Consider the following 12988-nt stretch of genomic DNA (forward strand, 5'->3'; position numbering starts at 1 on the left):
TAAATTTAAGAAGACTGAAATCATATCAGTCATCTTTCCTGACAACAATGGTATGAAACCAGAAATCAATTACCAGAAGAAAACTGTAAAATTCATAAATATGTGGAGATTGAGCAACATGATACTGAATGACCAATGGATTGAAGAAGCTTAAAACAGGAGGGAATCTTGCCATTTGCAACAGCATGGATGGATTTGGAGGGCATTATTGTAAGTGAGATAAGTCAGACGGGGAAAGACATACTGTATGACCTCACTTATATGTGAATTCAACCAGTCCATCCTAAAGGAGATCAGTCCTGGGTGTTCATTGGAAGGACTGATGTTGAAGCTGAAACTCCAATACTTTGGCCACCTGATGGCAAAGAGCTGACTCATTTGAAAAGACCCCTGATGCTGGGAAAGATTGAGGGCAGGAGGAGAAGGGGACGACAGAGGATGAGATGATTGGATGGCATCACCGACTCAATGGACATGAGTTTGAATGGGTTCTGGGAGTTGGTGTTGGACAGGGAGGCCTGGCATGCTGCAGCTCATGGGGTCGCAAAGAGTCAGACATGACTGAGTGACTGAACTGAACTGATATGTGAATTCTAAAAACAAGCAACACAAAAATGAACTCAGAGAATAAGTTGGTAGTTCCTAGAGGTGGGGATTGGGTGAAAGGATCAAAAAATACAAACCTAGAGTTATAAAATAAGTCATAGGGATATAATATAAGGGCATGATGATGATAGTTAACACTTGCAATATACATTTAAAGGTTGCTAAGAGAGTAAATCTTAGACGTTTTCCCCACAAGAAAAAAAAATTATAACTATATATGGTGATGGATGTTAACTGGATATATTTTGGTTATTATTTTGCAATATATACAAATACCGAATCATTTTGTACACCTGAAACTAATATTATGTATCAATTATATCTCAAAAAGTCAAAAGGTGGAGGGAAAAGCGAGTGACCAGCATCAAGCAAGTGTGCTCAGTCACTCAGTGATGTCCAACTCTTTGCGACCCCATGGACTGTAGCCCGCCAAGCTCCTCTGCCTATGGCATTTCCCAGGCAAGAATACTGGACCAGTTTGCCATTCCCTCCTGAAGGAATCTTACCAACCCAGAAACCAAGCCCACATCTCCAGCATCTCCTGCACTGGCAGGTGAATTCTTTACTACCGAGCCACCTGGGAAGCCCAGTGGTCAGCATGTATGATAGTTAATGCTGCTGGGTTAGATGAGATCACTGGGAAAGCAGGTATAGATAAAGAAAGGAAAAAGTTTGAGATCCAATCCCTGGTCTTCCAACATTTAGTGGTCAGAGAGATGGGGAAGACTGGATGGTCTACTAGGAGAAGAGAGTATGTCTCGGAAACCAAGTGAAGAAGTTACTTCAAGAAGGAGGGAGTGATGCTGTGCTACATGCTTCCAAGAGGTGGGTTTAGAAAAGAGGTCGGGAGAGAAAACTGCCTGATGGATCTGTGTCAAAGTCACTGGTAAAGTTGAAAAAAGCTGTTGTTGGGTGGAGTCATGTAGACAAAAATGACATGCAATCATTGGGTTAGGGTCAAAAAATTGCAAGAGGCAGGGAATTGAAGACAGTGAATAAGGCAATCCTTTTGTGGAATCTCACAGTGAAGGGGAAGAGAGAAATGAGATGGTAGTTGAAGGGAATGTAAAAAAGGGTTTTTTGTTGGTTTGTTGAAATGGGAAAAATTAGAACATGTGTGCATAATAAAGGAATTATGAGGTTCTCTTCAGACTACTTCTATTTATTTTTTTCAGAACAAGGTGAGTATCCTTGTTGATGTGTTTCAAAACATTTTAAAATAATGACTCCTCTCTCCTTCAAACAGCCATCTTTTGACTTCTCTCATATCCACTCTGATGGATTTTCTCCAATCTCTAGGTTATTAAGGCTCTTACTAGTTCTATAGAAAAGAAATCAGCTTTCTTATCATTACATAACCCTATGTAGGTTGTTTTTTACTGAGAGTTTTATAGAACTAGTTTCACAGTAGAAGTTGTGTTTGGCATATTTGTGATACACTTTCTACAAAATAATTTGAATTATGACCATGCCAGAGGCAAATATGTTCTCTAGTTAAGACCATAGTTTAAAAACTCAAATAATGTATTCCTCAGTTATGTCCACCAGTGCTGCTTGGAAAACATTGGCTGTTCTATTTTATACCAAATCATTCTTGTTTTAGCTCCAGGTGTTATCTCCTCATTTCAAGATTCGGATATAGAAAAGACTGTGGTGATTCCCGGTTACAGCAGCTTCCTGATCACAACGATTTTAGATAATGAGAATGCTTTAGCTGTTGCTACCATGCCTGAAATAGTCCCCCATAACATGACCTTTCAAAAAGACTCCTGGTTCTTATACAACTTTGGAAAAAGGAATGGACAAACATGGAACATATATGAAAAACCATGTAATTACTGGTTTCAACAACAAGATGATTCACTATCCCTCAGTGTCCTGAAATACATTGATCTGGGGAAATCTCACACTTTAAAAATGAAGGTCATACCTAATAAAAAAGGTAAGTTTATTTTTATTGGGAAATATCAAGAGGAGATATTATTGCTTTTCTTGCATGTAAAATATACTCTTTGATATTTCCTTTATCTTTGGTTTCATTAGTAGGTGGCATTCTATTGCTAACAGTATAAGCTTCTAATTATTGAGCACTTATGCAAAACTCTGTATTAAATGTTTTTATACATTTAAAATTTATGGTTTATGACTATCCTAATGGGCTAGATTATAATCCTTATTTTATAAATGAGAAAAATGAGGTTATATTACCAGCCCAAATTTACAGAGGATTTTAGTTTAAATTTTAGCTGCCCTCTGAAAAGAAAACCTTTTAATTACCTTGTTATTGTTATAATCATTTCAAGTATTTATTTTAAGCCAAAAAAAAAGACTTTTAAATAGAATTCTATACTTTGCTCCATTTTCCAAATATTTATTTATTTAAAAATATAATACTTACTAAAGATGATGGTAAAATGGCATACTGGAAAAAAGTAAAACAAAAAACTTTAGTAAATAACTTAGCTAGAACGTGAGGAAAGAAAGATGAAAGAGAGGAGAGAGAAAAAGGAAAATCTTGTCACTAGAAACGAAGACGTTAGCAAAGTATTGCTCATAATTCTCCAGGCTAGGCTTCAACAGTATGTGAACCAAGAACTTCCAGATATTCAAGCTGGATTTGGAAAAGGTAGAGGAATCAGATATCTGCTGGATCATAGAAAAAGCAAGAGAATTCCAGAAAAACATCTGCTTCATTGACTACACTAAAGCCTTTGATGTGTGGCTCACAACAAATTGTAGAAAATTCTTAAAGAGATGGGAATACCAGACCACCTTGCTTGCATCCTGAGAAACCTGTATGCAGATAAAAAACCAACAGTTAGAACTGAACATGGAACAACGGACTGGTTCCAAGTTGGAAGAGGAGTACTTCAAGGCTGTATATTGCCACTCTGCTTATTTAACTTATATGCAGAGTACATCATGCAAAATGCCAGGCTGGATGAAGCACAAGCTGAAGTCAAGATTGCCAGGAGAAATATCAATAACCTCAGACATGCAGATGACACCACCCTTATGGCAGAAAGCGAAGAGGAACTAAAGAGCTTCTTGATGAAAGTGAAAGAGGACAGTGAAAAAGCTGGCTTAAAACTCAACTTTCAAAAAACAAAGATTGTGGCATCCAGTCCCATCACTTCATGGCAAATAGATGGGAAAACAATAGAAACAGTGACTTTATTTTCTTGGGCTCCAAAATCACTTCAGATGGCAACTGCAGCCATGAAATTAAAAGATGCTTGCTCCTTGGAAGAAAAGCTATGACAAAGCTAGATAGCTTATTAAGAAGCAGAGACATTACTTTGCCAACAAAGGTCCATCTGGTCAAAGCTAAGGTTTTTCCAGTAGTCATGTATGGATGTGAGCATTGGACCATAAAGAAGGCCGAGTGCCAAAAAATTGATGCTTTTGAACTGTGGTGTTGGAGAAGACCTTGAGAGTCCCTTGGACTGCAAGGAGATCAAACCAGTCAATCCTAAAGGAAGTCAATCCTGAATATTCATTCAGAAGGGACGACAGAGGACACTATGGTTGGATGGCATTACTGACTCAATGGACATGAGTTTGAGCAAACTCCGGGAGTTGGTGAAAGACAGGGAAGCCTGGTGTGCTGCAGCCCATGGGGTCGCAAAGAGTCAGACACCACTGAGCAACTGAGCAACAACAACAAGAAATGAAGAGGGAACTCAAAGTTGAAAGAGTTAGCTAATATGTAACTCCTACAAGGTTGTGAGGCTCAGATGTAGATCACTTAGATAGTGGAATGTGTTTTAATGCCCAGCCATTGGTTTGAAGATGTAGGCTTTTTGACATTTCTACCTTGTGGTATGAAGTTGGAACTGAGAACATAAAGTAAGGCTGGAACCATCAGATAGTGGAGAGGTGAAGAGGCAATAACAACAATGCTACCCAACAACCCAGAGAAGGAGATAGGGGGACTATGATCTCCATGGGACTCACAAAAAATTTCTTATAAAAAACCCAAACTTCTAGACTGTGTAACACCCAGAGACTACACACCAGATACAAGAATCCCAAACTGAGAAATCATTACAATCCCTGGGCCCCAGTTTAATGAAGCACAAAACCACCTGTACAAATACTTTCATAAACCAGGTAACATGGACTTGCACACACACAAACAATCAATCTTTCTGACTTACTTCACTCTGTGCACGTGTTTGGAATCTAGAAAGATGGTACTGATGAACCTATTTGCAGGGCAGCAATGAAGACACAGACATAGAAAACTGACTTGTGAACACAGTGGAGAGGGTGGGACGAATTGAAAGAATAGCATGGAAATATATACATTACCATATGTAAAATAGAGAGCAAGTGGGAATTTGCTGTGTGACACAGGGAGCTCAACCCAGTGTTCTGTGAACCTAGAAGTGTGGGATGGGGTGGAGATGGGAGGTAGGTTCATGAGAGAGGGGATATATGTATACCTGTGGCTAGTTCATGCTGATGAATGGCAGAGGCCAACACGATATTGTAAAACAATTATCCTCCAATTTAAAAAATCTATCTACACTGACCATGTATTGAGAAAAATAATTTTAAAACCATGTAAGGAAATGACCCAACAGAAGAAAAAGTCAACAAGCATAGGAAACAAAATTTCAATCTTGAGTTGATGGAAAAATCAGAAAGACATTATAAAAATAATCGTATAATATATATAAAACTCTTAGATAAAAGGGCTTCCCTGATAGCTCAGTTGGTAAAGAATCCACCTGCAATGCAGGAGACCCCGGTTCAATTCATGGGTCGGGAAGACCTACTGGAGAACGGATAGGCCACCCACTCCAGTATTCCTGGGCTTCCCTTGTGGCTCAGCTGGTAAAGAATCCACCTGCAATGTGGGAGACCTGGGTTGGGAAGATCCCCTGGAGAAGGGAAAGGCTACCCACTCCAGTATTCTGGCCTGGAGAATTCCACGGGCTGTATAGTCCATGGGGTTGCAAAGAGTCGGACATGACTGAGCGACTTTTACTTTCTTAGATAAAAGAAGGCATATGAACCATAATGAAAAGGACAAAACACTATTTTTTTAGAAATGCTTATTTGAAAAATGTAAGAAAGTGCAATTTATAAAAATTATAGGCTTTGAAAAAATGACTAACAGGTACATGATAAGATGTTTAATATCACCAATCATCAGTTCAGCTCAGTTGCTCAGTCGTGTCTGACTCTTTGTGACCTCATGGACTGCAGCATGCCAGGCTTCCCTGTCCATCACCAACTCCCGGAGCTTGCTCAAACTCATGTCCTTCGAGTCGGTGATGCCATCCAACCATCTCATCCTCTCTCGTCTCCTCCTCCCATCTTCGATCTTTCCCAGCATCAGGGTCTTTTCCAGTGAGTCAGTTCTTCCAGTCAGGTGGCCAAAGTATTGGAGCTTCAGCTTTAGCATCAGTCCTTCCAGTGAATATTCAGGGTTGATTCCCTTTAGGATTGACTGGTTGTATCTCCTTGCAGTCCAAGGGACTCTCAAGAGTCTTCTTCAACACCACAGTTCAAAAGCATTGATTCTTTGGTGCTCAGACTTCTTTATGGTCCAACACTCAAATTCTTATGTGACTACTGGAAAAATTGTAGCTTTGAATAGATGGACCTTTTTCAGCAAAGTAATCATCAGAAAATGCAAATCAAAACTACAGTGAAATATCACCTCTAATACACCTGTTAAAATGTATGTTAACATAAAGACAAGACATAGTAAGTGCTGATGAGGATATAGAGTAAAGTGAACACTTGTACACTGTTAGTAGGAATATAAATTGGTTCAGTCACATTAAAAACAGTGTGTAAATTTCTCCAAAAAAAGCTAAAAATAGAACTATTGTATGATCTAGTAAGGAGTTCCCTGGTGGCTCAGACAGTAAAGACTCTTCCTGTAACATGGAAGACCCAGGTTCAGTCCCTGGATTGCAAAGATTCCCTGGGGCATGGCAACCCACTCCAATATTCTTGCCTGGAGAATTCCATGGACAGAGGAGCTTGGTGGACTATAGTCCATGGTGTTGCAAAGAGTCAGACACAATTGAGCAACTAACACTTTCATTATCTAGTAATCCCACTTCTGGGTATATATCTGAAGGAAACAAAATCACAATTTGAGGAGGGAGGTATATGTACTCCCATTTTCGTTGCAGCACTATTCACAGTAGCCTAGGTATGAAAACAACTTATGTCCATCAACAGATGACTGGATAAAGAAAATGTGGTATATATACACAGTGAAATATTATACAGCCATAAAAAATAAGGATGAACAAAAAAATGAATCTGGAAGACCTTGAATGCATGCATTCTCAGTCATTTCAGTCATATGTAACCCTGTGGACCTTAACCTGCCAGGCTCCTCCATCCATGCGATTTTCCTGGCAAGAATACTGGAGTAGGTTGCCATGCCCTTCTCCAGGGAATCTTTCCCACCCAGGAATTAAACCCATGTCTCCTACATTTTCTTCATTGCTGGCAGATTCTTTCCCTGCTGAGCCATCAGACAACGCTGAGCGAAATAAGCCAGACAGACAAAGACGAGTAGTGTGTTATCTCACTTATATGTGGAATCTTAAAAAAGAAAAAAAAGTCTACCTCATAGAAATAGGGAGTAGAATGCTGGTTACCAGGGACAGAGGGATGGAGAAAATGGGCAGATATTGGTCAAAGATACAAACTTCCAGTTATAAAATAAATAAGTCTTAGGGAATATAATACATAGCATGGTAACTATAGTTAATGGTACTGTATTGTATACTTGAAATTTGCTAACAGAGAAGATCTCAAGTGTTGCCACCACACACATACAACACATACATACAAACTATGTGAGGTGGTGACTGCATTAATTAATTTCATTGTGGTAATCATTTCACAATGTATATTGTTATTGTTGTTCAGTCACTCAGTCATGTCTGACTCTTTGCGACCCCACAGACTGCAACACGCCAGTCTTTCCTGTCCTTCACTATCTCCCGGAGTTTGCTCAAACTCATGTCCATTGAATCAGTGATGCCATCCAATCATCTCATCTTCTGTCATACCGTTGTCCTCCTGCCTTCAGTCTTTTCCAGCATCAGGGTCTTTTCCAATGAGTCAGTTCTTCACATCAGGTGGCCAAAGTACTGGAGTTCACTTCAGCATCAGTCCTTCCAATGAATATTCAGGGTTGATTTCCTTTAGGATTGACTGGTTTGATCTCCTTGCAGTCCGAGGGACTCTCAAGAGTCTTCTCCAGCACCACAGTTCAAAAGCATCAATTCTTCAGTGCTCAACCTCCTTTGTGGTCTAACTCTCACATCTGTACATGTGAGATAGCTGGAAAAATCATAGCTTTGACTGTACAGACCTTTAAGTACATCAAACCACCACATTATACACTTTAAAAATATACAGTTTTATTTGTCAAAATACCTCAATAAAGGTATGAAGGGGACTGGATATGGAATCTCAGCACCCTCCTCAGACCTGCTAAGTCAGAATTGGCATTCTAACAACATCTCCAGTTATAGTTTAGGAAGCACTGGCCAGGTCACTTTGGTTTAAGGGAAACTACTACAGCTGTAAGAGCTTCCCTGATAGCTCAGCTGGTAAAGAATCCACCCGCAATGAGGGAGATCTGGGTTCGATCCTTGGGTTGGGAAGATCCCCTGGAGGAGGGTGTGGCAACCCACTCCAGTATTCTTGCCTGGAAAATCCCCATGGACAGAGGAGCCTGGTGGGCTACAGACTATGGGGTCACAGAGTCAGACGTGACTGAGCGAGCTACAGCTGAGACTTAAGGCAACTCATTTACTACTTCTCAGCTCTGATTTACTAATTAGTAAAGATGGCAGTTAGATTGCATAGTTTTTCAAATGTCTCTTTCCATTAAGTTTCTCAGTATGGAGAGGGTGCAAACAGGGGCCCTGCAGGCAGAAAAGTGGCCTGATGACATACTGTGTTAACTGCCTAGAATTTTTCTATTGGCAGCACCTGACTGACAGCCCTTTAAACTGAGCCTGTATTCTCAGTTTCCCTACTGAGTTATCCAACTCAATTTGACTGAGACTATCCAAATGACCTTTATATGCATTTGAGAACCTGGCTGAAGAATTAGGGGTGGAGAGGAGCAATATTTCTGTGAAAAAAGAGGAGAAAATAGTTGTGACATTAACTTTTTTCAAAGAAATGCTCACTTCAGCAGCACATATACTAAAAATTGGAATGATACAGAGATGGTTAGCATGGCCCCTGCACAAGGATGACACACAAATTTGTGAAGCATTCCATATTTTTAGGCAGGACATGGAAGCAACCTAGATGTCCATCAGCAGACGAATGGATAAGAAAGCTGTGGTACATATACACAATGGAATATTACTCAGCCATTAAAAAGAATACATTTGAATCAGTTCTAATGAGGTGGATGAAACTGGAGCCTATTATACAGAGTGAAGTAAGCCAGAAAGAAAAACACCAATACAGTATACTAACACATATATATGGAATTTAGAAAGATGGTAACGATAACCCTATATGCAAGACAGCAAGAGACACAGATGTATAGAACAGTCTTTTGGACTCTGTGGGAGAAGGTGAGGGTGGGATGATCTGAGAGAATAGCATTGAAACATGTATATTATCATATGTGAAACAGATCGCCAGTCCAGGTTCGATGCATGAGACAAGTGCTCAGGGCTGGTGCCATGGGATGACCCAGAGAGATGGGATGGGGAGGGAGGGGGGAGGGGGGTTCAGGATGGGGAACACATGTACACCCATGGCTGATTCATGTCAATATATGGCAAAAACCACTACAATATTGTAAAGTAATTAGCCTCCGATTAAAATAAATAAATTTTAAAAAAATAAATAAATTTTTTCAAAGAAGTATTAAAGTTCCCTAGCTATATTTGTGGCCATTATGCAGCCTTCATAATAGATTCTGTAGATGTTATAGAATTCTGATTGACCAATCATTATGAAACTGCTTAAAATTTTCATGATTTCATGTTAACTCTTGGTTTTTTTTCCATAGTTCTTAGAACGCTTAAAATACCACTACTGCAAGTAATTGTTGGAAACCCAAATTTGTTGGAAGTTAAAGTTGAAGGCTATTTTGATGAAACTGACAGTTATATAATGGAAGTTTCTACAGCTAGCAAAACTTTACGCCAAGTAAGTTTTCCTTTAATTATTTTTAAAAATCTATTGATTATAGAAAATTTAGGATATAAAACAAGAAAAAGAAGGAAAAATTATGCATAATCCTACCTATCAAGGATGATGAAACACTTCTAACATCTTGGGCATTACAAAAAGGCTGTCTGTGATAGACATTAAAAATAGAGCTCTGGAAAAGACTGGGTTTTCACTGCTGGTACTGTTTTCGTGGGCTTCCCAGATGGCACTAGTGGCAAAGAACCCACCTGCCAATGCAGAAGACTCAAGAGAGATGGGTTTGATCCCTGGGTCAAAAGATCCCCTGGAGGAGGGCATAGCAACCAACTCCAGTATTCTTGCCTGGAGAATCCCATGGACAGAGGAGCCTGGCGGGTTACAGTCCATGGGGTCCCAAAGAGTTGGACACGACTGAATCAACTTAGCACACGTGCAGACACTGTTTTTGTGAGCTTGAGAAACATACTTTGACCAAATTTACTCATCTATAAAATTAAAGTGATAATAGTCATACTTCATAGGATTGTTTTGAGAATTAAATGTGATAAGTCATGTAGGCCATTCCAATAACTGTCTGGCACATAGAAAATGGTCAACAAGGAAATAAACACTGAGTATTCATCGGAAGGATGGGTGCTGAAGCTCCAGTACTTTTGCCCCTGATGTGGAGAACCAACTCATTGGAAAAGACCCTGATGCTGGGAAGGATTGAGGGCAAGAGGAGAAGGGGGAGACAGAGGTTGGATAGCATCACTGACTCAATAGACATGAGTTTGAGCAAACTCCAGGAGGTAGTGGAGGACAGGGAAGCCTGGTGTGCTGCAGTTCATGGGATCGCAGAGTCAGGTACAACTTAGTGACTGAACAACAATGAATTTTCTGTTTTTTCCTTTTTTCCCTTAAACTAGGAGAGCATTATATATACACTTTTAAAAAATTTGCTCCTTCTGAGAGACTGATAAGGGTCCGAGGCCCTCGAGGAGGAGAAAGGACAATTTTTTTTTTCTACATTCCTTCATCTTAGTCACATAAGATGTTTTTTCCTTAAGCTCTGAATTGTTATTGCAACAATCTATTTCTTCTAAGACTAACTTTCTTTAATCTCAGAGCTATGATTACACAACAAAGCAACTCATTTGCTCAAGGGTATGTTTTTCCTTAAACTCTATACTAATGATTATATAACAGCAATATATCCTGCTCAAGGCCATGTTTCTCCTTAAGAACCTGTTATCTTAAAATGTATGTTGTGGAAGTGGGTCTGGTAAAACCTTTCTATTGTTAGTTCTAACCCTGCTACCTTAAGATGGATGTTGTGGGAGTGGGTCTGGTGAGACCTTTCTATTGTTAGTAACCAATTGAAAAAGTATATAAAGTGAAGTCACTCAGTCATGTCTGACTCTTTGCGACCCCATGGACTGTAGCCCACCACACTCCTCCATCCATGGGATTTTCCAGGCAAGAGTACTGCAGTGGGTTGCCATTTCCTTTTCCAGAGGATCTTCCCAACCCAGGGATCGAACTCGGGTCTCCCACCATGGTAGGCAGACGCTTTACTGTCTGAGCCACCAGGGAAATCACCAGGGAAAAATTATATAAGACCTTGATCAAGACTCTCAAGAGTGGGGCACTCTTCCCCCTTCTGATGTCTATTTCAGAAGCTTTCTCTGTCTCTTTTTCATCGTAATAAAACTTCTGGCACATGAAGCTCTGACTGCCTGGAGCCTCTTCTCTGGTCCTGAAGCTAAATTCTCTTCTTTGGAAATCACAAATCTGACACCATTCACTGTAAGCTATTACTTCCACTTAATTTTATGGTATAATCATTTTGTGTAAATATTTTTGCATACTCTAAAATTTGTCTATCGTAAAAATTTTCAGATATAGACAAAAGATGAATTTCCACATACCTATTTCTCAAATTAAACAGTCAGGGTTTTGACACTTTTGTTTTATCATTCTAATTTTTTTTTCTGATCAATTATATTCAGAATTCATTTATATTCTGTTATAATATAATATATTATATTCTGTTAAATGAATAGCAACTTCATGTCATTTCACTCCTATATGCGTCCATGTTGTTGTTCAGTTGCTAAGTCATGTCCAACTCTTTGCAATCCCATGGACTATAGCATGCCAGGCTCCTCTGTCTTCCACTGTCTCCAGAAGTTTTCTCAAATTCATACATATATGGCATCATACACATCTTCAAAAATATGTATATAATCTCTCACATAACAAGAATGCCATTATCACTCTTGAAATTTTTTAAGCTAAATTTGTTTTGATATTCTATAAAGCCCAATGCATAAGCAGATTCCCCCAATCTTCTCCAAAAAATAGTTCATGGTTGGTTTGTTTGAACTGGGATCCAAACGAGAGTCACATAGTCTGTGGTTATTTATTCGTCTCTTTTCATCAAAAGTAGGAATTGCTCCATTATCTTCCCCTGCCATTGAACTGCTGCTGTTGAGTCAGTTATGTTGCAGAGTCTCCAGTATTCTGGATGTTTCTGTTTGCTTACTTATTTCTTATTGAACTTGGGTAGCCCCCCTCCTCCCACCCCAAATTTCCTTTAATAGTAGAACCCTGCTTAGATTCTGATTCGATGTGTTTTGGCAGAAATTCATTAAAAATTGTTATTTTTAATGGTTTACAGAGTATGGGGATAGGGACAAAACTACCAGAGTTACTATATCTCTACAATTATTAGTATCTCTACATTTTTTAATTTCCAGAAATATTTGAGAATTTCAAACAGAATTTATCAAACTTTGTTGAATGTTTAATGTTGTGCAAGGTGAAAATATGTTTTCTGTACATAAATTTCTACTAAAAGCATATCTTTGTGAAATATAGTGATTACTAAGTGAATATCTTGTTTTCAGAATGTATACCAATGGAAGTTATTTTATTCGTATTATCAAAGCAAATGTCCACAGGCTCATCAATGAATGAGGGAGGTCTTGCTATTCTAAGTTGGTTTTATATACAACTACATCCAATTATGGTGTTTATTTAATAATAAACACTTGATACTTGTTCATTTTCAAATGTCACACACAGCCAATTGGATTGGGATGTATTTCTTCCTGGAAAAGAATATGTCTTCTGTTGAGATTTATTCTAAAACAGATCGTTATGGTCAAATTTATGACTCTATTTTTGTTTTCTATTATCATTGTTTTTTATTTCTTTTCATTTTCTG

At 38.9% G+C, this 12988-nt stretch overlaps 1 protein-coding gene and 1 non-coding gene across 51 annotated transcripts in view; both read left to right on the forward strand.

Annotated features, from left to right (window-relative positions):
• The window catches only part of CATSPERB (catsper channel auxiliary subunit beta), a 116490-nt gene that overhangs the window by 80799 nt on the left and 22703 nt on the right, over positions 1–12988 (forward strand). For all 50 annotated transcript variants that reach the window (XM_081548210.1, XM_081548245.1, XM_081548232.1 and 47 more), the window contains 2 exons: positions 2210–2548; positions 9635–9774. In XM_081548210.1, the coding sequence (XP_081404336.1) occupies positions 2210–2548; positions 9635–9774 (479 nt within the window). The remainder of the gene's footprint in view (positions 1–2209; positions 2549–9634; positions 9775–12988) is intronic.
• LOC145530628 (U6 spliceosomal RNA) lies at positions 8785–8892 on the forward strand. Its single transcript, XR_014071945.1, has one exon. It is a non-coding gene; the product is annotated as a U6 spliceosomal RNA (small nuclear RNA).

The sequence above is a fragment of the Giraffa tippelskirchi genome, chromosome 12 (genome assembly GCF_054371585.1).
Source record: "Giraffa tippelskirchi isolate mGirTip1 chromosome 12, T2T-mGirTip1v1.2.pri, whole genome shotgun sequence".
Lineage (NCBI taxonomy): Eukaryota > Metazoa > Chordata > Mammalia > Artiodactyla > Giraffidae > Giraffa > Giraffa tippelskirchi.